Source organism: Rousettus aegyptiacus, unplaced genomic scaffold, assembly GCF_014176215.1.
Source record: "Rousettus aegyptiacus isolate mRouAeg1 unplaced genomic scaffold, mRouAeg1.p scaffold_m13_p_10, whole genome shotgun sequence".
Classification (NCBI taxonomy): Eukaryota; Metazoa; Chordata; class Mammalia; order Chiroptera; family Pteropodidae; genus Rousettus; species Rousettus aegyptiacus.
Genome location: NW_023416285.1, coordinates 76,843,787 through 76,866,607, shown reverse-complemented (window position 1 = coordinate 76,866,607; position 22,821 = coordinate 76,843,787). Strand labels below are relative to the sequence as shown.

Genomic DNA, 22,821 nt, shown 5'->3' with positions numbered 1-22,821 from the left:
GGTTATAAATCAGACACCATCTGCTGGCCAAAATTCCCAAACCCCCACACAGACCAATTCCATCTACATAAATCCTGTATCTCACGAAGCTGAGCCTCTTTGATAAATCTCAGTGACTGAAGACAACACAGCAAGTTTAAGTTTGAGAATAAGTTGAAGTCTTTCAAGTAGACTGTTTTTAGGCTACTATATAGAGTCTAAGGCATAAGGGGGGGGGCGGGGGGCGGGAATGTTAACAGAAATAAATTCCAATAGCACTTAACCTTGAGAAACATTGGGGGTGGGGGAGACTATTGATTCTAATCATACAGAATTCATGTGTACAAGTTACTATTGGCAAGCCAAACATAATCTCCTCTATCAAGAAGCATCTAGTAAGCCACCCATTTAAAAAAATAATCTTGTCCTTTTTCTCTCCATCACTGAACTCATTTGCATTCTAGCAAATTATGCAATTAAAACAATTATTGACCAGTTGTCTTCAAATATGAGATAAAGAGGCAAGTGGGGGGAGGGGAGAACACTGGGGAGATAAAATAATTCTAATTCATAATCGAAAAATATTTATGAAATATCTGAGATTTAAAAAGAGGAAAAGGATGAAAAGTTATGTCAAAAGTGAAAATCTTTCAGAAAATTTCATTTGAATTAAAAAAATAAAAGAAAAAAATCTCATGTGAATTTTATGTATTTAGCAGGAACAAAAAATGTTATTCAAAAGTTTCCAAGGGAGGTAAATGAAAGAAAAACATTTCTTAAACTCATCCTTTTCAATTTTTTCCCCACAAGAATTTTTTACTAATATACCACAATTGAGTAAAAATTTACTAATATATTGTACTCATGTAAAAAAAAAAATCAGTTAATTTAAAAGTATTTACCACTTAAAAATGGATTTTTTGTAGGGTCTGAATGCTCCCGTTTTCAAGCTCTGATTGTGCTCGCTCAGCCCCCAAATAACTTAGCTATTTGGAAGGGGAAAAAATAGAGAAATTAAAGTTAAATTAAGTAAAGAAGAAAAAAATTGAGACCAGAAAGAAGAGCAGCTGAGGCATTTCTGAGTGATTTACATCGGAACAAAGACTAAAGAACTGGACTCAACTCTCTAAAACAAGAACTCCGCCCCCCTCCCAAACTCTTCCTTTTCCTTAGAGGAAAAGCACTGATTGAATCGCTTGTGCTTATGTCACTTTCAGCTCATATGCTGGCCAACTGTGTCAACAGCCTTCTGCTTTAGAGATTGAGTAAAGGGAACTATTTTAAAGGCACGTCTAGTCAGTTTAATAGATTTCATGGACAATCATATTGCAATGTAAAGTAAGAGAGTAAACGGGGTCTCTTGGGCATTGCTGGTGGAAGTGTAACTTTGTCCAACATCAGTTTTAAAACATCCATCAAAGTTATATATGTATATACTCTTGTAAAAATCCATAAATATATAATTTAAATTTCAGGTTCTATCCTAGAGATCCTAAATGTAAAATGGCTTGTGTACAAAGCCTATTCATTGAAGTATTGTTTGCAGTGGCAAATGACTAGAAATAATCTACATGCCAACCAGCAGACAATGGCTCATCTATACAAAGGAAAATTATTAAACTCTTTCAAAAGTGGGTGCTTTTTAATATTTCAATATGGAAAGATTGCCAAGCAAAATTAAGCAAAAAAATCAAGCAAAGCATAGAACATGGTAGACAGTATTTATATAAAACTGTGAAAAGAGAATATATTTTCAAATTGGCTCATGAAATTATGGTACGATTTGAAAAGATTCACAAGAAACTCCCAATAGTGGTTGCATGTGAAGAGCAGAGCTGGGGACTGGAAGGCAGTATTTTGTATATCTGTATATTATGTCTGGTTTTGGAACTATGAATATATTACCTTTGATAAAATCAAATCCATAACATCTAAAAATAAAAAAAGAAATGTCATCAAACTAATCTCCATATAGCTCAATAAGTTTTACAACAGGAAAGACCCCCTCCACCACCAATTGTTATTACTCATCTCATACAGATCTCTAATGAGCCCCAAGGATAATAAGGAATGAATAGGGACAGCTATTACACTCAACTTAAAAATAAAATTCTCTACAGCCTGTGTGGTATCATCATAACAAAATCAATTCCTTCAACTAAAACACTTTTTATGAAATTCCTTATAAACAAAGGATATTATTCCTCACTTTGAAAATAATTTCTAAGACTTAATTTTATATCAAATACCCAATTCTATCAAATATTCATGTATAAAAAGAGAAACTTTACTCTAAGTACTGAATGAAGAAAATATCAATAATAGGCCAAAATGCTACTTGTAGGCCAGAACTTATACTATCCATATTTCATATACTGAACATGAGTACCAAAACTCCAATGTTCTAAAATAAGAAATAAATATTTGCCATCTTGGGGTCCCAAGCGTAATAATATAATTCTTCATTCTAACGAAAATGAGTAAACTCAAAACTCTCTAAAAAATATATTTTTAAACAGTAAAAAAAATCAGCTCTCGAACAAATGAAATATATAACATATTCAGGAGTGAATATTAACTATATTGCTTTCAATTCAATTGCTAAAAAGTTTTAAAAATAATCAAATTTTTTTTCAAATAGTTTAATGAAACTAACGAAAACTTTATCCGTCACTTTAGTTATAAATACAAAGAATAATTTAATATTTTCTGATAACTAAATATTTTTAATATTTAATTAAATATTTTTAAAGCTAACAGAATTGATGACTATGTTGGGCCTGTAACATTTCGGGGAACCTTTTTTCCACATGTCCCACTAAAGCCTCACTTAAATAAGTCATAGCAGGCCCTACCCTCCATTACCTTCTCATCAACACTTTAAAAGACTCAGGTGGCTTTCCCAGGGCTACTGTGATCCACTGTCATACAGCAGACATCATTAGGATGCTGAGAGGCTACTGTTGGCAATAGACAGTGCTCACCTTCCAACACTAGAATCCATGTCAATTATAAGCCATTCTCATAGAAAGATCAGAAGTGATTAAATAAACTTGGATAAGGAAGGCTATATTGTGCACCAGATCAGCAGGTTATCTGAAATAGGAACACTGTTTTACTCTGACTGAACTCTGATTTTTTTCCTATGTTGGTCCATCTGTCTGAAATCATATTCCAGTCTTTTTGCCATGTGCAGACGTTAAATAACAAGCCATGATGCAATCCAACATCAATGATTCAAAAATGCGATTGTGTTTTATAAGGTTTACATATGTAAACCTTACATATGCATATTTAATGATTTCTTTCATTTACCTATTCTGAATTTAGAAGATAATTAATAAAATCACAATATTGCATCATATGGCTTTATAAAATAAATGCTAAATATAGTCCACCTGACAAAGATCTACCGATAACGCACAGCATTAAAAAAAGTAAGGGCAGTATGACTGTTTCCTTTCAATTTACTGATTCGCTCAAAAATACACAGGGGCTTACTAGGAGCTACACACACTAAAGAAGACAATGTCTGTGCCATTTTATTTTATTTTACTTTTTAATTTTATTTTATTATTATTTTATTTTTGTCTGTGCCATTTTAGAGCAAGGGAATAGACACAAGCAAAGACAAACTCATATTTGTGTTAAAAAAAAAAAAAAAAGATGCTGAGAGAAGAGACCATAATGCAGGGCAGCAAGAATGTCACCCTCCATGAGATTATGGAAGGTCCCCTGAGGCAGAGATATGTGACTTAGTAAGTGAAGATAAGGAATCTGACAGGTGAAATGAGAGGAAAAGCAAGCCCAGCAGAGGCAACAGGGCTTGTGGAGTAGGGGGATGTGTTAATTGAGCATATATTTGCTGATCTGAAAGATTTAGTACAGAGACATACACATACTCATGACTGTGTGGAGAGGAACTGAATATAAGAGCAAAGTCCTAAGACAGAGAATACTGTAGAGAGGGGGCAAGAGAATTAAAAGGTTAATCAAGCCACAATCATAGACTACAATATGCTGATCGGCCCTGCAGCCAGGCCAAGAGAACATCTGCAGAGCAAGGGAAGATTTCTGCTGGGATTGTTAACAACCCATTCTGCACACCAGGAAAGGGAAACAGGAACCAGCGGTATCATTCCCTATGGCTAAAACCATGGGAAACCTATGAATTAAAGACTAGGAACTGCCAGCAGAACTTTCACTTTACATAATCTTTCCTTTTCAGGCTATATACGTACTCTTTCTCTTCCCCTCCTCACTGTTAAGTCCATATCAAAGGAAATGGGTTAGCAAAGTCTTTTTTAAATTATAACTCACAGGAGCTAAAGAATGACATATAAACTGAATTCCCTGAACATTCAGGGTCCCTCTCAGTGCTTTTCCTCGGTCTCTCACTGTCCTTGTCTCTGTTGTCACTGTCCTTCTCTCTGCCTCTGAGAGAAGACCACACTCTGTGGAGTGTTGCTCTTTCTATAATAAACTTTCCTTTTGACTCTAACTTTGGTGCGTGTGTTGAATTCTTTCCACACTCTCCGCCAAAGGACCCTTTTCTCTTGGTGTAGGGCTTGGTCTCCCCCCCACATACACCCTCTCCCTGTCCTGCATCAGGAAGGGACGGCAGACAGAATACAAGTGAAGAGGGATGCCCTGTGAGAGGCCAAGGAAGCTTCTCCAGAAACTAGAAGGGGTGGAATGAGCTGAAACCCAGGAGAGTCTGTAAATGTGATGGTGAGAGCACAAGGATACCACTATAACATTGCTTCCACCTTCTCAATGGAGTATGAAGTTACGAGAGGGCCAGCTAATGAATTACTTCAGGAAATCAAGGATTACCAAAGGTATGACGAAACTATGCTTCTCAAAGGGTTTAACTTAATTTGAATAAATATCAGTATTTCCATTTTGTCTTATAATTTGGGAATTACAATATCTATAGAAAAAACTACTCAGTCTTCCAATTTATGAAGTTTGATTTACTAAAAATAAAACATTTCAAAGTAATATGTGCTTATTGTAAAGGAGTGTAATAACAAAAATACATGAAATGAAACCCAAAAATGTACCCCAAATACCCCATACCATCAGAAATTTGTTGTTTATTTTCAGTATTTTAATTTCTTTATAATTTGTTTAGCTACTAAAGAAAGCTGATCTACAGTCTCCTTTAGGCCAGAAGAACAGAGAAAAGAAGAAAAAAGTGAAGGGGGAGGAAAAAAATCACTCTTAGAAATACAGACCTGATGAAAATACTATAGAGTGCATATGCCCAGGCCTCAATGGGGAAAGGAACATAAACCTATTAAGTATGTTTTTAGCATTTAAAATAGCAATTTCTCAGGACCATTTCAGAACCATGTCGAAGATAGCTGAAAAAGCCTGTGTAGCACTGATTTTTTTAAAATGTATACCTACCTAGATCACGCCATTCCAAAATAAAAGTGGCTCCTGAGAAATTCAATTTCTACAAACAGGCTTCATGAAATGAGTAGTGAGAACAACATGATGTAGTTTGAAAATGTTAATGCAATTTCTTAATCAGTTTTAAAGAATAGCAGTTCTACTGCTCACAGAACGTATAGATAAAGAGAAAAATTTCAAAAGCCATGACATACAAATGAATAAAGAGAGTTACAGAGTATTAAACACATATTCTTTTCATTGTCATATTTAGTCACACAGCTCACAATATAATCTTTAAGACTACCTGCAATGAAAATATAAAAAGGCACCTGAGGGTCCTAGCTAAAAAAAACGTATCTTTATCCACAATGCAAGCTCTAAACGTCTAGTTCTAGCATCTGTATTCTCAAGCAAGAAAATCATCAGCTAATAACAGATTCCCCATGAAGGTTAATCCACACACCACCAAAGATTTTTCACCCTGTAGAATTTCTGACACACTTCCCTGCTGCGTGCAGGCTTTTAAAGCTCCACAGGCCAAAGAAGCAATAAATATGGCTACTCATAAAGGAAAAGGAGAACTGACGAGTACCCCTTACACTGCATTACTTGCTCCAAAAGCCAGTGAGTAAGCATTATGCCTCCCTAACTTCATATCAGAAACGGACCCAGATGCCTAGCAAGAGGCCAAGCAGAGAAGCTCCTATAAAGACACTTAGCATTCTTAAACGGTGTGCTCAGATTTAATCCTATTAAAACCACGTGTGCTTGCCAAAACAAAAAGTGAATATAAAAAATGGACACAGACACAGAGATTAACACTAATGTTATTTTTGTGTCAGATTATGTTCTTCAGAAAAGAACGAGAGATGACTTTAAAAGATTAAATTTTATTCTAATTCTGACAAAATGCCATAGAAGCAAGAATCCCATTCTAAAAGAATGATGAGGGTATTAGAAATACAGCAGGGATGAAAATGAACAAGCTCAGCATACCAAATGGTCTTTCCAATATGGAAGGAGGATAAATTTAAGAAAAAAAGTTAGTTACTCAAGACTAGAGAGAGTGGTTAAGGTACAGCCATGAAACCTATTCTTTCTTAAAACAAAAAGGAAGGAAAGGGGCCTCTGACAAGGGCCTACAACACTACACAAGAAACCGGATCTGCTTTTTCACATGTGCTGCATCACTTAATTTTCACACACAAAGCCAGTATCTGCCACAAGGGTTTTATTTTCCCCATTTTGTAGGCAGTGAAAACGAAGCTTGGAGAGTTTATACAACCTAGAGAGCCGCACAACCAGTGAATTGAGGTCAGATGACAGAGCCCACTCATTAGAACGGCAGCTTTCCAATCCTGGTACATTCTCCCGGCTCACACTGTTTCCCTTCACTACTGAATTTGTGTAATGTAATGGTAAAATGCTATCTGTCACTCTCAGGGGAAAATACCACAGTTGCCCCACATATGGCTGGTGAGGCGCCCTGAAAATGAGTGGGTCCTTCTCAGAAGTATGTCCACCAGGACCCTGTGTTCCAGCCCTACCATTCACTTACTGTTTCTAGTCCACAGATCTTTGATAACAGAAATGTGTAGCTTTAATCATGTTTTAAAACTCAAATCATTTAAAAACCTGTAGTGGTCATCCTATGATCAAATAACAAAAACATAATCTGTCATTGTCATTAATACAGCCAGATGACATGACAATTCTCTTCAAAGGTTAATTTTATTTTTTAGTGTTATTGTGAACATGACAGGTTTCTGATATACATGTATATATCCACATATATACATATATAAAAACACAATCATTTTAAAATACTTAAATTTAATTTTAAAACAATCTCAATATTCTTAGTTTCTGCATTTAGTTTCAACGTGCTGTTGCTAGAGGTAAACACAATTACGTTAGCTTCTGCACCAGTTCTGCAAATGTTTGCCAATTAGGAAATAATAAATTCCCTTCCTTTTAATAGAAAACTGTAGAATTTTAAAATTTGAAGGCAAGGGCTTTGATTATTTTTAACCAGATAATACAAATAGTCATTTGGTTCTCAGTGTCTATGAGCTAAATTAAAAAATAATCAAACAAAACGCATTTCAATCACTATTTGGCAGCACCATAACCTAACCTTATATCCCATTAATAATGGCTGGTACCACTGAAGCCCTTTCAGTGCCCATGACAAAACTTCTACGGTTTTCGCATGTTTTAGCAGGATCACCCTGCAGTCACTTCACTGACCAGTTTTCAGCTGCTATAATAAAATATCTGAAGATGCCATCCTCTAATTTTGTAATTAAGAAAGTCGATCATTTCATATTCTGAAAACCAACTTCTTTATGTCATCTGGTTGATTCTAGGTGTCGGTGAAATAAGATTTTTTTTATTTATAAAAGGTTAATAATATTTATAAAAGGCACCTGAGAAAGGAAGAAAATCTTCTCCCCTGCAGGCAGATCAGAGGAAAAATCACTGTGGAGAGCCATGTGGAAGTAGAACTATGGCCTGATCACTCCCACATCCATCATTTCATCACACCAAGGGAAAAGAGGCGAAACCTGGTACCACAATTATTTATTGACTGGCTCAATCATTTTCTGTAAACTACCCTCAGGTAAAATCTAAATAAGTTTTAAATGTTTCTTCACTATTATATGTTTACTCATATTCAAAATAGGTTCTAACTTTTAAAATTTACTTTTGCCCTAGAGCTTAATCAAATTATAATGAAAAGTAAAAATGAAACCCTTTCATAGAAACGAACGTTTCCCATGATTTGTGAAGAGACTCATTGTGTATCATGTGAATGTTAGTTATAATGCATAAATATTTTCAAAAATTTAAAAAGTATTAGAATACTTTTCAAACAGTTGGACTATTCTGAGAATAAGACAATAGGCATTTCTTCTCTAGCAGTATTTTATTTAAATATTTAAATATGTTTTCTATTTAACACTCAGCTATTTTTAATCCTAATATCTGTAACTCAACAAATACAGGCTAACGCAAAAACAGACCCTATCCCTATATTAGCCATCTTTATTTCAGAAGGAATAAATAAGCAGAACTCAGGAATGTTCTGCTCTGCATGAAAAATGGTGAAGCAAAAACATCATGGTTGGAGACAGTGACAAAAGTACAGAAAATAATGAGAAAAAAAGGCACTGTCATTCTCTGAAAACTCCTGGCTTGGAGACTTTGACTTGACATAGAATGGTGCCTACAAAGGTGAGGGTACAGAACAATAAACGTCACACTTGAACATTTAAGGTAGTTTTCCTCACACTTTGCTTCCTTCAGTATAATCTGCCAATTAGATGAAGTTTTTGCTTGACAGAAAGAACCCTAAAACATTGATTTTTCTCTAAAGGTCAGGGCAGTCATTCCCCTATAACACAGCTTAAGTGGCTGTGGGGATGTGCCCAGCACCTCCTCGCTATTCCTGTTAATTGGCTTCAGGCCTGTTCACCAAGACAAGGTAGTGAAAATGGCAGGCTCCCAATTAGCTTGATTTCCCTTAAGGTTCCTCTACTTTCTGGTCCCAAATTCTTCTAATCACATACTGTAAGTTCCTGCCTCCTCTTTTGTGGAATTTATTAGTTGCAATAAACAGTGGGGATGTAAGAACAAAGTCAGCATATGACCTATTATCTTCCAACATTAAATTATAGTCAATGCAGAGTCAGGTAAATGATAATGGTTAAAAGAAATTCAGATTTCTTAAAGCAATGCCAAACATCAAAACTAAAAGATGTGTTGCTTTTTGTTTCTTGGGTTTCAGAGTCAAACTATGGAAGCATGAAAACTTTTTCAAGGCACTGCAACAGCCCATTTATTTTTCAAATCCTTTGTGCTTCTTCTGAGACAGCTCAGAAAAAGGAAGTCGCAGGCTGACATATGGATGTTTTTTGAAAGATACACAGTCCTTTACCTTCTGAGATGCACCTAATATAGGATTCAGGTACAAGCTTATTCTGACCAAGGCAAATGACTCACTGGAAATGCAAGACTACTATTTTTAGAAAAATTGTTGAGCATGACTCCAAGTGCTTCCTGGTACAGAGTTCTAATAAGATACATCACCTATTTTTGGTCATAGAAGTGTAATTTGTCAATATTCTAACAAAGAGAAAGAAGATCCAAAATCCTGTTACGTAGAACTAATCCCACAAAAGAGAAAGACACCTTCAGGTTCCAGGGAGGCTGCTAACTCAGCATTCCACACACTTTTTCCTTTTCATCCCTACTGTTTACTCCCACTGGCAAAGTTGATGTGGTCATAACTTCCTTCAAAAAACAGAGAAAATGAGAGATAAGCACTACAGTAGGAAGAACAAAAGCAAAACCACTGGAGACATATAAAATCGAAACGCTGTTGACCTCGTCAGTCTAGATGGCATGACTAAAGACAGCCATCAGTTCTACCCTAGTGATCCCAAATCATAAAGACAAGAGGATTGATTTTTTTTTAACCATATAAAACATTCTTTTATCTGTGTGATGCCATTTTCTTTATTATATAGTTAATGGCGAAAACCATGCCCAAACGACTGTGCTTACTTTTAAACAAAATTTTAATATGGGTTTGATTTGCTTTTGCTATTCTTGTCCAGTTAAGTAGATTTAGGTCTACTTAATTATCCTGCTAATGTGAAATCATCCAATTGAGTGACTGGATTATCATTTTTTAAACTTAAGCCAAAGAAGATGGTTTTACGCTCAGGAGTCATAGCTATAGCCATCTACATTAGACTACAAAGACGAAAAGTACTTATTTTTAAAAAAACCTGCTTATTATGGAACAAATACTTCAAATAACTGCAATAGAACCAAATCAAGAAATAGTCTGGGGGGGGGGGTAGTAAGTGTGGCTTATCAATGCAATCCCTTTTGCTTAAAAAAGAAACTATTTTACATAAAATTTACAAAGAAAAACTATATTACTTCCTTAAAAACAGATCTATAACCACAGTAGTAAGATAAGTTATATTTTTAGAATATATAACTAAATGTATCATATTTTTAAAACTCTGGGCTGACAATCTTTTTCTCCTAATCTTGCAATAAAAAATGGTCATATTTTAGCATATTTTAGCATATTTAGCTAACTCTACCTTCCTCCTTGCTTTAATAGAACACTGTTCAGTGATGAGCAGTGGTGATTCAGCAAAGGTAAATTGCCACACCCCACCTCCAGCTCCAGGAGGTCAGGTTCAATTAGTCTAAACTGACACTTGTACTTTTACTCCCTTTGATTTGGAAAAAGACCAAGAAAGTAATGCCAATTCCCTATAACAAAACAAGAGAGGCATCTGTTGGTGGTGACTTGTGGGAAACGATTGTTTGCTTTCTAAAAGAGCTACTATGAAGAAGCAAAAAGCATTGTTTCTCTTCCCTGTGCAAGGATGTGATGGGGCTCTGGCCATTAAGGACCAGTTGGAGCACAGAACCACAGAGCCCTGTGGAGGCTCCCAGAAAAGATGGAGAATACGGATCCTCAGTGAAATCACTGAGCTGCAAATGGAACCCCCAACCACCTTTCCCCCAGGCTTTTTGTTAATCAGTAATGGACATTTCCTTATTATGGAATCTAGATTTTCTGTTATTAGCAGCCAATTTTAATCAGGCATGATTCTAGCTCCTTGGCAGGTATTATATTATTTGATATAGCAATCATCTGAATGCCATAGGTTCTATGATTATATGTAGGTTCTATGATTATCTATACCGTCAGATAAATGAATAAACTGTGGACAAGTTTACTAACATGTCCAAATCTGAGATATGGTAAATAGCTAATAACCAGTCAGTCTGACTCCAGGTCCATGCTAAACTAAATCTTTAAAACATTTCTTCAAAGTGATAATGAAATAATAACACCTATTAAGTTTAGATTCTGTATTTTGAGAAAATTGTTTTTCCTAAGTAGAACTTCATGTTTTTTAATTATCTAAAATTATTTCTATCACACAATGTTTTTGTATGCTAACACTTAAGATAGCATAAAAATCATTACTTTTGCCTTACCATTGGTAGTATCAAAGGCAAACTGTCCTATTTTATTGTTTCATATTCAAACACCCACATATACAAAATTATTTTAGAAGGTTTATGCTATAAAACATAGGCTGAGATTAAGTAAAACACTTAGGATTTCTTTCCACTGTTATTAATCTAAATTGAAAAACAGCTATTCCAGTATCTAGGCAACATAATTCTTAATAACTTTAGAAATTATTGAAAGAAATAAACAACAAAACATTATCTCACTGAGTACTCACCTAGTCTTCCATCCATATGAACATTTTTAAAAATAACTGATGAAATAACCAAATAACTGGATTTTTAATATCAAAACTATTAAAACTGTAAAGAAAATACTGGCATTCCTACTACAAAAATAAATAAATAAATAGATAGATAGATAGATAGATAGATAAATAAATAAATAAAATGTAAAATTAAATTAAATATAAAATAAAATAAAATAATATATAAAATAAAATAAAATAAATAAGCCACTGTGACTAGTGAAGATAATTAAGACTTTAAAAAACAATACTGGAAGAATTTGGTTTTTAGACATCAAAACTTACCAGATAAATTTTTGGTCTTTATATGAAGAGAAGGCTTCTCTAACAGAGATGTAACAACTTTGCATAGCTGTTCTTCCCAAGACAGGAAGCCATTATTCATAGACTGGTAAACAATTCTGATTCCATGAACTGTAGGTGGCTACCATGCAGGAGTAAACTAAGCAATTTTAAAAACTTATAAACCTAAAATAGGTCCTTGACATTTATGAAAGGATAAGTCCCCAACCTGATAAATGTAAATTCAAAACAGTACTATAGCATATATTTCCGTCATGAAGTAAAGTCAGGTATAATGGAAAATTTTAATTTGTCTCTTTACATCCTCTGACTTACTGCCTATGAGTGAAGAACTCATGAGTGGCCTTGAAAGCCTACACATAAGCTGCACTATTCACTGCCACACATCTGTGCCTCGGCCACATATTAAGCTCTGAAGTCTTGATACTTCAGAATCAATAGCAAATAAATTCACAATTTTTTATGAATATTTGTTCAGGGACTGCCGCATAAATATATCTACATTAACATTAGACAAACTCCGACACACAGCCTATTACACAGTTAAAGTTTCTCAGAATAATTTACCTTAGTCATCATTATAATCGAGGGAAACAGATTTTGGGATAAGGGCTAGGAAGCTATACCAACGACACATGTAGAAGGATTCATTTACGTTACCTGTTCTTGCTTCTCCAGCCACTTGTCCACCATCGGGTGACTGGCACTCAGAGATGAGCGAGCATTATCTCTCTGAAACTGGTTTGACCAGTTACTGGTATCCCGTGGAAGACTTCTGTAGTTTTCATCTTTCTATTTTAAAAAAAACAAAAAGTCATCTTGTGAAAAAAAAAAATAACAGATCTTGCAAATTAATGATCCACCTGGTTTGTCAAAAGTAGCAGAAAAACGATCCTACATATTTAAATTATTTTTACAAGCTTATACAAAATAGCTGATTAAGGACATTTCATCCAGATTAGATCTCAGAAAAGGAGTCATATGCCAAGGATGACGGAGTCTAATGGCTATAGCATGGAAGGCAGCCACACAAGTATGTGCACAGAGACGAAAGATACCTACACTCCCTCCCAAATCAACCTCCCAGGCCAAGTATATGGACAAGAAAACAAAAAGTATTTCTACATAAGATATTTAGTATCCCTCCAATATGGCATTTTCTCTTTTCTTCTTCTTTACAATCTTATAATATTGTGAGATGTTTTCGTAATTTACCAAAAACGTGTAAAACATGGAAAACTAATGAATTTCCTTATTTAGATCTTTGTAGTTTATGGCTTTAGGCAAGACAGTTAAGAACTTCTGGGATGTTCTGTTGCATACTTCAAGGGCTAGTTGTAAGTATAAATTCAAATATCAAGGAAAAAAATAGTTTATACCAGTACATGGAACATAATAGACATAATTGTTCATCCCAACATGTTGATGACAAGTGATAGCTTTACATAAAAATGTAGTTAGTTAATAAATATTTATTTACTACATCCCAGAACAACCAAATGCTATTGGATGTTTCTTTTAAATAATAACTTATAAAACCATCCTTTGGCTTTTGGGCTGTAAAACTTAATTTCAATGTTCTGAAAAGAAATGACAAGGCTAGGCACTCAAATGTAGAGACTCAAACATTTCAGTTCAATAACTAAATCTAAATATCTCTTACGAGAACAAATTAAAAATGGTAACCTATGTCGACCCACTCGCATCAGTGTCCCACTTTGAGAGAAGCACCAAAATATCCTCCTTCAGAGCTCTCTCCGTTAGGGTAGTCTGGCTGTGCATATTATATACATGATTGGTTCTAATTCTCCATTACTTAAACCACGAGCAGCCAAAATAAACGCAGACACAAAAAAGTGTAATGTAATAGGTTTGCAGTATATACAAGTTAGCAATAGACCAGGATTTGTTTTTTGTTCCTTCATGAGTTCCATCAGATAATGAAACTTAAAAATGAATTGATAGTCTTGAATCTATGCCAATATTGCGACATGGGGAAAAAAATGTTTTAATCTATAAATATTTACCAGTATGAATTTTAGCATAAAATTTCATAAATTTTTTAAATTATCCTATGAAAAAATACATTTTAAAAATCAATAGTAGCATTAAACATTAGCGGCAAGTACTTTTTACTTAAAAAAAACTGTATATTTATGGTTAATACAGCTCAAGAAAGCTGTAATGGAGCATAACGACAAGCGCAAGAGAAAAGCTGGTAAGATTCGGATGCTGCTCCAGGCCCAGAGATTAGGAACTGACCGTGCGTATAAAAACATGGAAATGGTAAAATAAGCAAAGGACGTAGACAAAATCTAAAGAATGAAGGAAGTGAAGAAACTAAAGCTCAATGTATCTCCAAATACTAAGAGCCCCTCCTTAAAATATGAGCATAATTTAGAACAAAACAAAATATTTGTTTCACAACAGTCTATTAACTTACTGAAAGGAAATTCAAATAAGTCACAAAGCGTAAATTTATTAATAATAGAACCTTAAATGTCCACGTAAAGAAAGATTGGAAGTATAGGGAAACACAAGTATAACTTTTATGTCAAGGATCTTGGGACTAACAGCCATTGGCAAGGGACCTGATTTTTCTATTCATTTTCTACCTCTAAGGCAATTATTACATCAATTCTTTGCTTAGAAAATTAATAGTTAAACAAAAACTATTAAATATCTATTCTGTTTTTCAATAGAAATGTATTTCAGGAAAGTCAACAGTGCCAGTAGATGAGGGAAAGCTTGTCTTTTCAGAAAAATGCCAAGTGGGCAAAGTAGATTAATAATTACACAAATTACAATTTTTAACTCCTAATGAAAAAATTCACTCAGGCAAAAATAATCAATGGATGCTAAGACTGTTAAGTAAAAAGTTGATAATGAACTAGATGTATGCATAGTGACCTAATACCATTTGCAAAGGGAAAAATATATCTTTAAAATGAAGAATCCAGATGCCATCAAATTCTCACTTTTCTTGGTTTCAAGAATCCAGGATACTACCTATACTTCCTTTGATTCCTTTGAATCTCCGACATTATTCCTCTTCCCTGAAATGACTCTTGTGGACTCAATCTATGGACTGCTTACTACTGTCTTCTTGATCAAGCTCAAAAAGTGTACAATTTCAAAGCCTCCTCCTGGACAACATCTAGGCAAAGGTCACCTATGTTAAACTTTTTCCTAAATTCATGATTTAAATTTCCAACAGGATGTCCCAAAGATACCACAAAATCAATAGTTCCAAAATGAAACTCACATATCAACTCTGGCACCCTTCTGAAAGACAGTCATAATCCTCTTCATCTCTTTCCTCCCTCTCTAAACCCCACAGGTGCTAGGTCTTGGCAATCCACAGTTCTTTGCCAAGATTTTACACTCTGGCCATCACTCTGGCTCAGGATCAACTTGTCTCTCATCCGAACCACAGCAACCCTCTAACGACACTGGCTCAGCCTTATCCTCTCCAACAATATTCTATGCCACTTCCTACACAGGATTTTTCTAAAATGTTATGTCAAGTCACATCATACCTGGGACACACACTGGAGGTCACCAGAGGAACCTGCAGACAAGTATGTGTTTGGTGTGCCACATGCCTCTTCACCTCCACTCATGATCTTTCTGGGTCTCAACTCCCAAGGACCTTTTACTTGTAAAAATACCTACCATTCTTCAACACCCAGTTCAAAGGCTACTTTCTCTAAGAAGCATTCCCTAATTCACAATAAAATTACTAATGCCATGTTTTTGTTACCACTATATTCTAATTTTACTACTAATTATAGTTCTAACTTATAATTTAGTTCATTTTTTAATTGCTATTTCCACTACGACAGTAAAACCTAAACAGATCAGCATTCACCTTTAAACTTAAGCACTTACTTAGCTCAGTGGCCTACACCTATTGTTGTTTCTTATTTTCACATGGCTTCAGAATACCAACACTTTTTAAAAGAATACTTATACAAGTTGTTTCAAAAGTTGATAAGCAAATACTTTAAAAGGTATCAAGATAAACATCAGTAAAAATGTATTCTTACTGAAATGTAATAATTGTACTTTTAGATTTATACTAAAAGATGTATGTCATTGTTATATGTCTATTTCAACTTAATGTCACAAATACAGTATACAATGTCTGCGGAAAATGTGATTATTTCCAACTGCACCTTAAAAATGTGACATTTATCCATTAACATCAACTTTAACATGTAATTCATGTAGCAGGCCACTATTGGATAATCATATAAATGCAAGGACTACAGATCAAACTGTCCTTTTGAACTCTACCTGAAAAATTCTACAATTTATATTCTCAGAATCAACTCTAAGAAGTTAGCAGATCAAAATAAAACTGACATTAACCCCTGGGAAAAAAAAAATTTCTAATTCAACATTGTTATGGAAAAGTCAGTAACAAATTCACATATTAATTTATTTGTGGTATGTGAAAAGTAAATTATAGTAATCTTTGGTCTCTATCAGGTAAGTGAAGAATTTCTAAAATATGTAATTAATCACTATACAACATACACATTATTTTGTTGATAGTATCATGCAGGTATTATTACTAGCATTTCAGCCATAATCTTGCTGATCATGTACACAGAGAGTATAGTTCTATAAAGCTGTGATTCTCCATTTATGATGTAAGTGCATCAATAAACATCATAACATGAAATATATATTCTACTTCACAATATATACTTGAATATTAACTGTTTCTAATTGAAATGTATATAGCATATTTTATTTTCAATTTGGAAACATTCATTTTTCATGAACTAAATTAGGGTCAACTACAAAAAAAGGCAAAATTTTTAAGTTAAATGTATTTGTAAAACTTGTATTTCATAACCTAAAGAAGGGAAAACAAAATCAACAAATTTTTGCCTTTAATATTTTGCAAGAAGAGCTGTATTTGATAATAAACTGAAGAATGTAATGTTAAATTGATTTCATTCTGTAATCAAATTAATGTCTCCAATCTGTATACTGGTAATTTTCAAAGCAAAAACAGCAATCTTTTTATTTAGACTTATAAAAATCTATCAGTAATACTAATATGTAAAATATTAAAGATTATTAAATTTGCTAGTGACAAGAAATAATTTATTACAGTAAAGCCAGTACTTTATCTAAAAGATTATATAAGAAAAATACCATAAGGAATTACTTTTTTTTTTTTTTAATTATAACTTTAATCCTCTACTTATGAGGCTGCCCCGAACAGCCAGTGAGCTTTGCTGCTGGGTGGGAAACTTTTCCCCTTGCCAGAAAAAAACAGATGTTCCTGCTGTGATCAGGGATTTTTCTTATCATCTTAATGTACTGCCATATCATCAGGTGTCAAAAGCCACCCAGGCTGAGAAATGCATATTAATTCGCTGCTCCCTGGAAGCAGTACCCTGGTTATGGAATAAATTTCTTCCAGACTAGGGAAAGTAACTGTCCTTTCCCCCCCTCTCAACCCTCCCCAAGCCAATTACAATTCAATAAAGTCACACAGAACCCACCAATGCCTTGGGATAGACGCTTATTCCTGTCATGCTAAGCCGTAGCTCCAAGGTTTTATCTCTCAGAAACAGCTATTTAGCTGATGGTCAGATTTCTTGGCAGGTCACACCACTATGCTGCAGAAATATAGGAATATTTCTTGAAAATTACAGAAGTAATGGATATTTCTATATTAGCATAGGAAAGTAGCTATATTTTTGCTGTTTCAATGCAAAAATTCCACTTTCAAAAAATCATTAGGAATTGTGTCATATTTTGAAATACTACTCGATGCACATAAATTTCACTTTTGCACCATCTGCGCATCCTTTATTTTCAAATATTCCCATGTAGTTTTCAGATTTTAAATTTACAATATTTTTCAACTCTACAGCTGTGGTCAAAGAGAAGAATCCAGTTTTCTGTGTTATCATTTCCCAAAGAAAGTACACACAAAAACAAAGGAAACATTCTCAGGATGTCTAACCTGAAATTATGAAACTAAAATGAACATAGTAACTATGGCTTAGGATAATTTTTTTTAATTACATGAAGTTTGCTAAAATCATCAGTAATCATATTTTTGATTCAATGTAGCAGACCCATTCTCCTTTCTGAGGCTAGAGCTTATTTGGGGGGCCTCCTGATGGCTACACCAAAGCATGACCTTGGAAGCAATGCCAGGGCTAAAGTGTAGAAGAAGATAACAACCATAAAATGGTCTGTAGATAGAATGTTTTCAATGTAATTTCCTGATTTTTAAATCATCCTCTAGATAATAAATGGAGGTAGGGATAAGTGAGATGCGGGGCCCATAAATCAACTCACACAAAACCACATAGATTTGATAACCAACTTATAAACAACAGAAAGTTTGACAGTTCCTATCTGTTTAAAGCAATGCCTTAATTATTAAGACATTTTTTAAAATAAAGAAATACAGTATTTTCCTCTAAATACAGTATTTATCATTGTGCATCCTAGACACATGGCTATTTTGAAATGTAATGAACTAAAAAACATTATTTGAAATCCACGGTGACCGATGTCCTACATGCAATGCCTAATGCTGTTCTGCGGTCGAGCAACTCCCATGTTAGCAGCAACCCCTCATGTCAATAAGCATAAACACTGAAACACGTACACACCTCTTTTTCCTTCTTGGTGTTTGCTTTCTTCCACGTTCTTAACCATTATTAATGAGAAGGGGGAAGAGACAAAGAAAAGAGTATGTGTTTATAAATTTGTTTCTACTTCTGAGCAGAATTATGACAAGACAAAGAGGAAATTTGGACAACCATACAATTTTGTCGAAATTATGTATATATGACTATATTCATTTGTAACAGAAATATAGTCTATAAAGTGTGAAAGAATTTGTAACGAGAGACATGGGATTACATTGACACTGCATCTTTAAAATTTTTAAATGAAAAGAGTCAAAATCCTGAGATTTTGAATGCCAAATAAATAGTACCTCTGTAGCTCAAATTTCGTAAGTAATAAATATTTCATTTTTAAATCTTTATTTTAATCTTCTTTATAAAGTGAGTTTAAGTTTTGAACAGGAATTAGTAATTTACCTAAGCAAATTTCCAATTTAGTAATGTACAAAATAAAGTCTCCTAGCATGTATATCAAATTGTATTAGTTTTTTTTTTTTCCTTTGAAATGTTAAGGGTACATAGTTCTTAAAACTCATTCTGGCCTAAAAAATATGAATTAAAAATCTGAACTCATATATTTTCCAGTCTTTATGATATATGCTCAATAGCTTCTTGAACACAGAATTACATTTAGATCAGTAGGAAACTCAAGGATGCTCAATATGCCAGAAAAAAAAATTAATGTTGGAATTCTCTTTAATATATAAGTACACATTTGAGAATTATGATTAGTTTTGCAAATAAGTTTGCTGTCACACAGCAAATCCTTCAGGTTGTAATGTTAACAAAACCAGAAGCAAAACATTTTAGTTTTATCTCACAAGCTACAACTGGCAGTACCTTAACATTCTTACTATCAGATAGGAAAAATAACCTCCGGAACACGGATCTGCATCAGGCTCTGAACAGAGAGGGATCTGATATGGAAAAGGGTTGGTCAACTTACAAAGGCCAAGATGTTTCCACAGGTGGCTGTCAGAGTACAGACTACTCTGAAGCCACCAGATCTGTTCATGTAGCAGCCCAGGAAACCCATGCAGGAGACAAGCAAAATTCAGCCTCATTCAGACTATTTATTTGAACCAATTTCCCCAGTTGCTCCTAACCCACTTCGACAGTTTGTAATGCCATGAAAAGCTTTAGATATAGAATTTGAGAGCTGGAAGGAAAAAGCTAGATAACATTCAGCTTAACCTCTGAACTGTCTAAAAGAAGAAACAGGTTCAGAGAAGTTTTGACCAATGCTCTGTGGAGATTAGGATGACTACCTAGGTCCCATGGGTATAATTACCCACTTTCAATGTCTAATTTCTAGATTTCAGCCTCTCACTCTTGCTCTAACCAGAAACTGGTCATTCCCACACAGTGATCCCCTTCCACAGGAAAGTACCTCCTAAGTTCTTGTAGATAAAGTAGGGCAAAGCCATTACATAATCTTGAATCACAAATTATATTTACATAAGAGATGGTTGGTTCCTTAATAAATACTAAAGTCTTAGGAATAATCATAAGTAAGATGTTTGTTTTAAAATTGTTTTAAATTCCAATGATCTCTTGTCAGATATAACTGGGATAATCTCCTTTATCCTATGAAAACAAGTAAAAGATGGTAAGGAAAAGGTAGCTGGCAAGGGAAATTTAATTATTTTTTCAAATTACAAAAAGTAATGGATTCTGAGACATGAAGGAACAGAGTGGAAAGGGAAGCAGCATAACAGTAGCTCCCATTACGTTTTTTGCACAGAACTTCTGAAAAACCAACATGACCACTTAAAACATCTACGGCCATAAGCATTCCACAATCAGCAAGTGTCAGGAATAGAGAAACGGGGCCACCTTTATGGATCCCACTTCTTCAAGCAAGGGCAAAGGTATGAGAAAAAAACCAAAATATACATATCTCAGATCGGATTACATTTTGAAGAGCTAGCTAATTTTCTAAAATTATAATAAAGATAAAGAGCAACATTTGACTAATGCCACCTGACTTGGAAAAACAAATTTAAATCTGCAACAATTTTAAAATATTTTAGAAAGTACTACATATTTCTTATTTTGAAAGCAACAAATACCCACTTATATTTCATTTTCTTTCAAAAACACATAACTCTATATGCTTATATCGCAAAACTAAAATTGTATGTAATAACAACAGCATTTTAGATTGGGAGCAATGTGCATAATACCAAGAAAAGAAGGGAACAAATACAATGCTAAAGATGAGAGATATGTAAAATATCACAGTAGTTGACTAATTCCAAAATATTTACTATAGTCTTATAGATTATCTAAATATGCAATACATATCTTTTATTTTATCTAAATATTTTCACCTTAATTTTAAAGCTACACACACACACACACACATACACACACACACACACACAAAGTATGAAAATTTGAAAGTCAAGGAACTTGCACCATATATAACAACCCTGCCAATGTAAACATTAGCATTTCCATCTTACACTTTTCAGTCCACAGTGATAACCTAAATGAACCAGGTGGATAAGCAGAAGAACTGGCTGGTTCCTATGAAGGCCTTAGGTAGTCTACATTTTATCTTTCTTAAAGTTCTCCCTTTAACTGTGAAATTGCCTCCTCAGGTAAACCGTCTCCACAGATACATTTTTGAAAATGTTTATTTTCACTTATCATAATCCTATCCTACTTACTGCTTCTCATACAGTAACTTTTCTGGAGAATTCCATCTCCACTCAGGAAACATTTAGTGTAAAGAAATCAATGGCTCAAACTTCTAAAAAATGAAGTCCTTCCTTCTTTTCAATCCCATTAGCAGAAAAAGCATGTTCTCTGAGCAGGATATTAATTATCAAGGAAACTGTTTTTGTCCCCAAACTATAAGTGAAACCCATGATTTTTAAAAATGTCATTCTGGGGAATTTTTGAGTAATTCCTGTCGAAACTCCCACCTCCTCAAAAAAAAAAAAAAAAAAAAAAGAGAGAGAGAGCAAGAGAGAGAGAAAGAAAAAGAAAAAGGAAAAAAAAAAAACCCATAACCTTAACAATCTGAATAAAGTAGAAACAGAACAGCTGTTGCACTGGGACATCTCAACAGAAATTAAGACAAAAATGGGAGCACCCAACTATGAGAATGCAGCATGTTTAAAACTGGTAAGCAGTTCTCAGATTAAGGATTGTCATGGGGAAGGGTGCCAACCATAAAGCGCTATTTAATAAAATCAGTTGAAGAACTTTTAGTATAACTTATTTCCAAAGAGAAAAATACATTTCAGAGAATGACCAAATGTGTCAGAAGGCTCACAGAGACCCATACCTGATTCCAAGCAATCAATTATCTGTGCATTAACTGCCATCTCTGATTTTTTTGGCACAAAATGTGGGTTATATAACCTGCCCTGTAAAGCGGCCTTTTAAAAAAAAAAACTACTTTAAAAAAAAAGTTTGGATTTACAGAAAAGTTGCAAAGATAGTATATTGGACCCCTACTTTTCACCCAACTTCCTCCAATGTTAACATTTTACATAACTTTAGTATATTTTTCAACACTAAGAAATCCACTCTGGTATAATACTATTAACTAAACTAAAGACTGAGTTGCAAGTCATCAGTTAGGGTTTTTAAACTCATGTCCTTGTTTCTTGCCAGGAGCCCAAAATGCCATATCTCCTGAGTCTCCTCTGATCTGAGACAGTTTTTCAGTCTTTCCTATTTTTTTTTTTTTAAATGACCATGATATTATTGAAGAACAGTGGTCAGATATCTTGTAGAATGTCTCTCAATTTTGCTTTGCCTGAAGATTCCTCATGATTACACTGGAGTTATGACTTTGGGGAAAAATTCCACTGAGGTGAAGTACCCATCTCATCACACCATGACATCAACATATCACTAGTGATAGCAACACTGATCACTTGGTTAAGGTAAATCTACCACTACTCCACTTATACAGTTAGGATTTTTCACATCCAATCCTCTATCTTTCAGAAAAAAATTACTAGGTGCAGCCAATCCTCACAAGGAGGAGAAAAGCTCCATCTTCTGAAGGAGGAATTATTACATATATTATTTGAAATTCTTCTGTAAGGAACTGTCTCTCATTTAATTTTTATTCAATTATTTATTAACATAAGTGTAATCACATGGATATTTACATTGATTTT

General features: G+C 34.1%; 1 protein-coding gene across 15 annotated transcripts in view; it reads right to left on the bottom strand.

Annotated features, from left to right (window-relative positions):
• PARD3 (par-3 family cell polarity regulator) overlaps positions 1–22,821 on the bottom strand; it is a 592,207-nt gene that overhangs the window by 295,152 nt on the left and 274,234 nt on the right. For all 15 annotated transcript variants that reach the window (XM_036226846.1, XM_036226876.1, XM_036226877.1 and 12 more), the window contains exon 5: positions 12,666–12,797. In XM_036226846.1, coding sequence (XP_036082739.1) covers positions 12,666–12,797 — 132 coding nt within the window. The remainder of the gene's footprint in view (positions 1–12,665; positions 12,798–22,821) is intronic.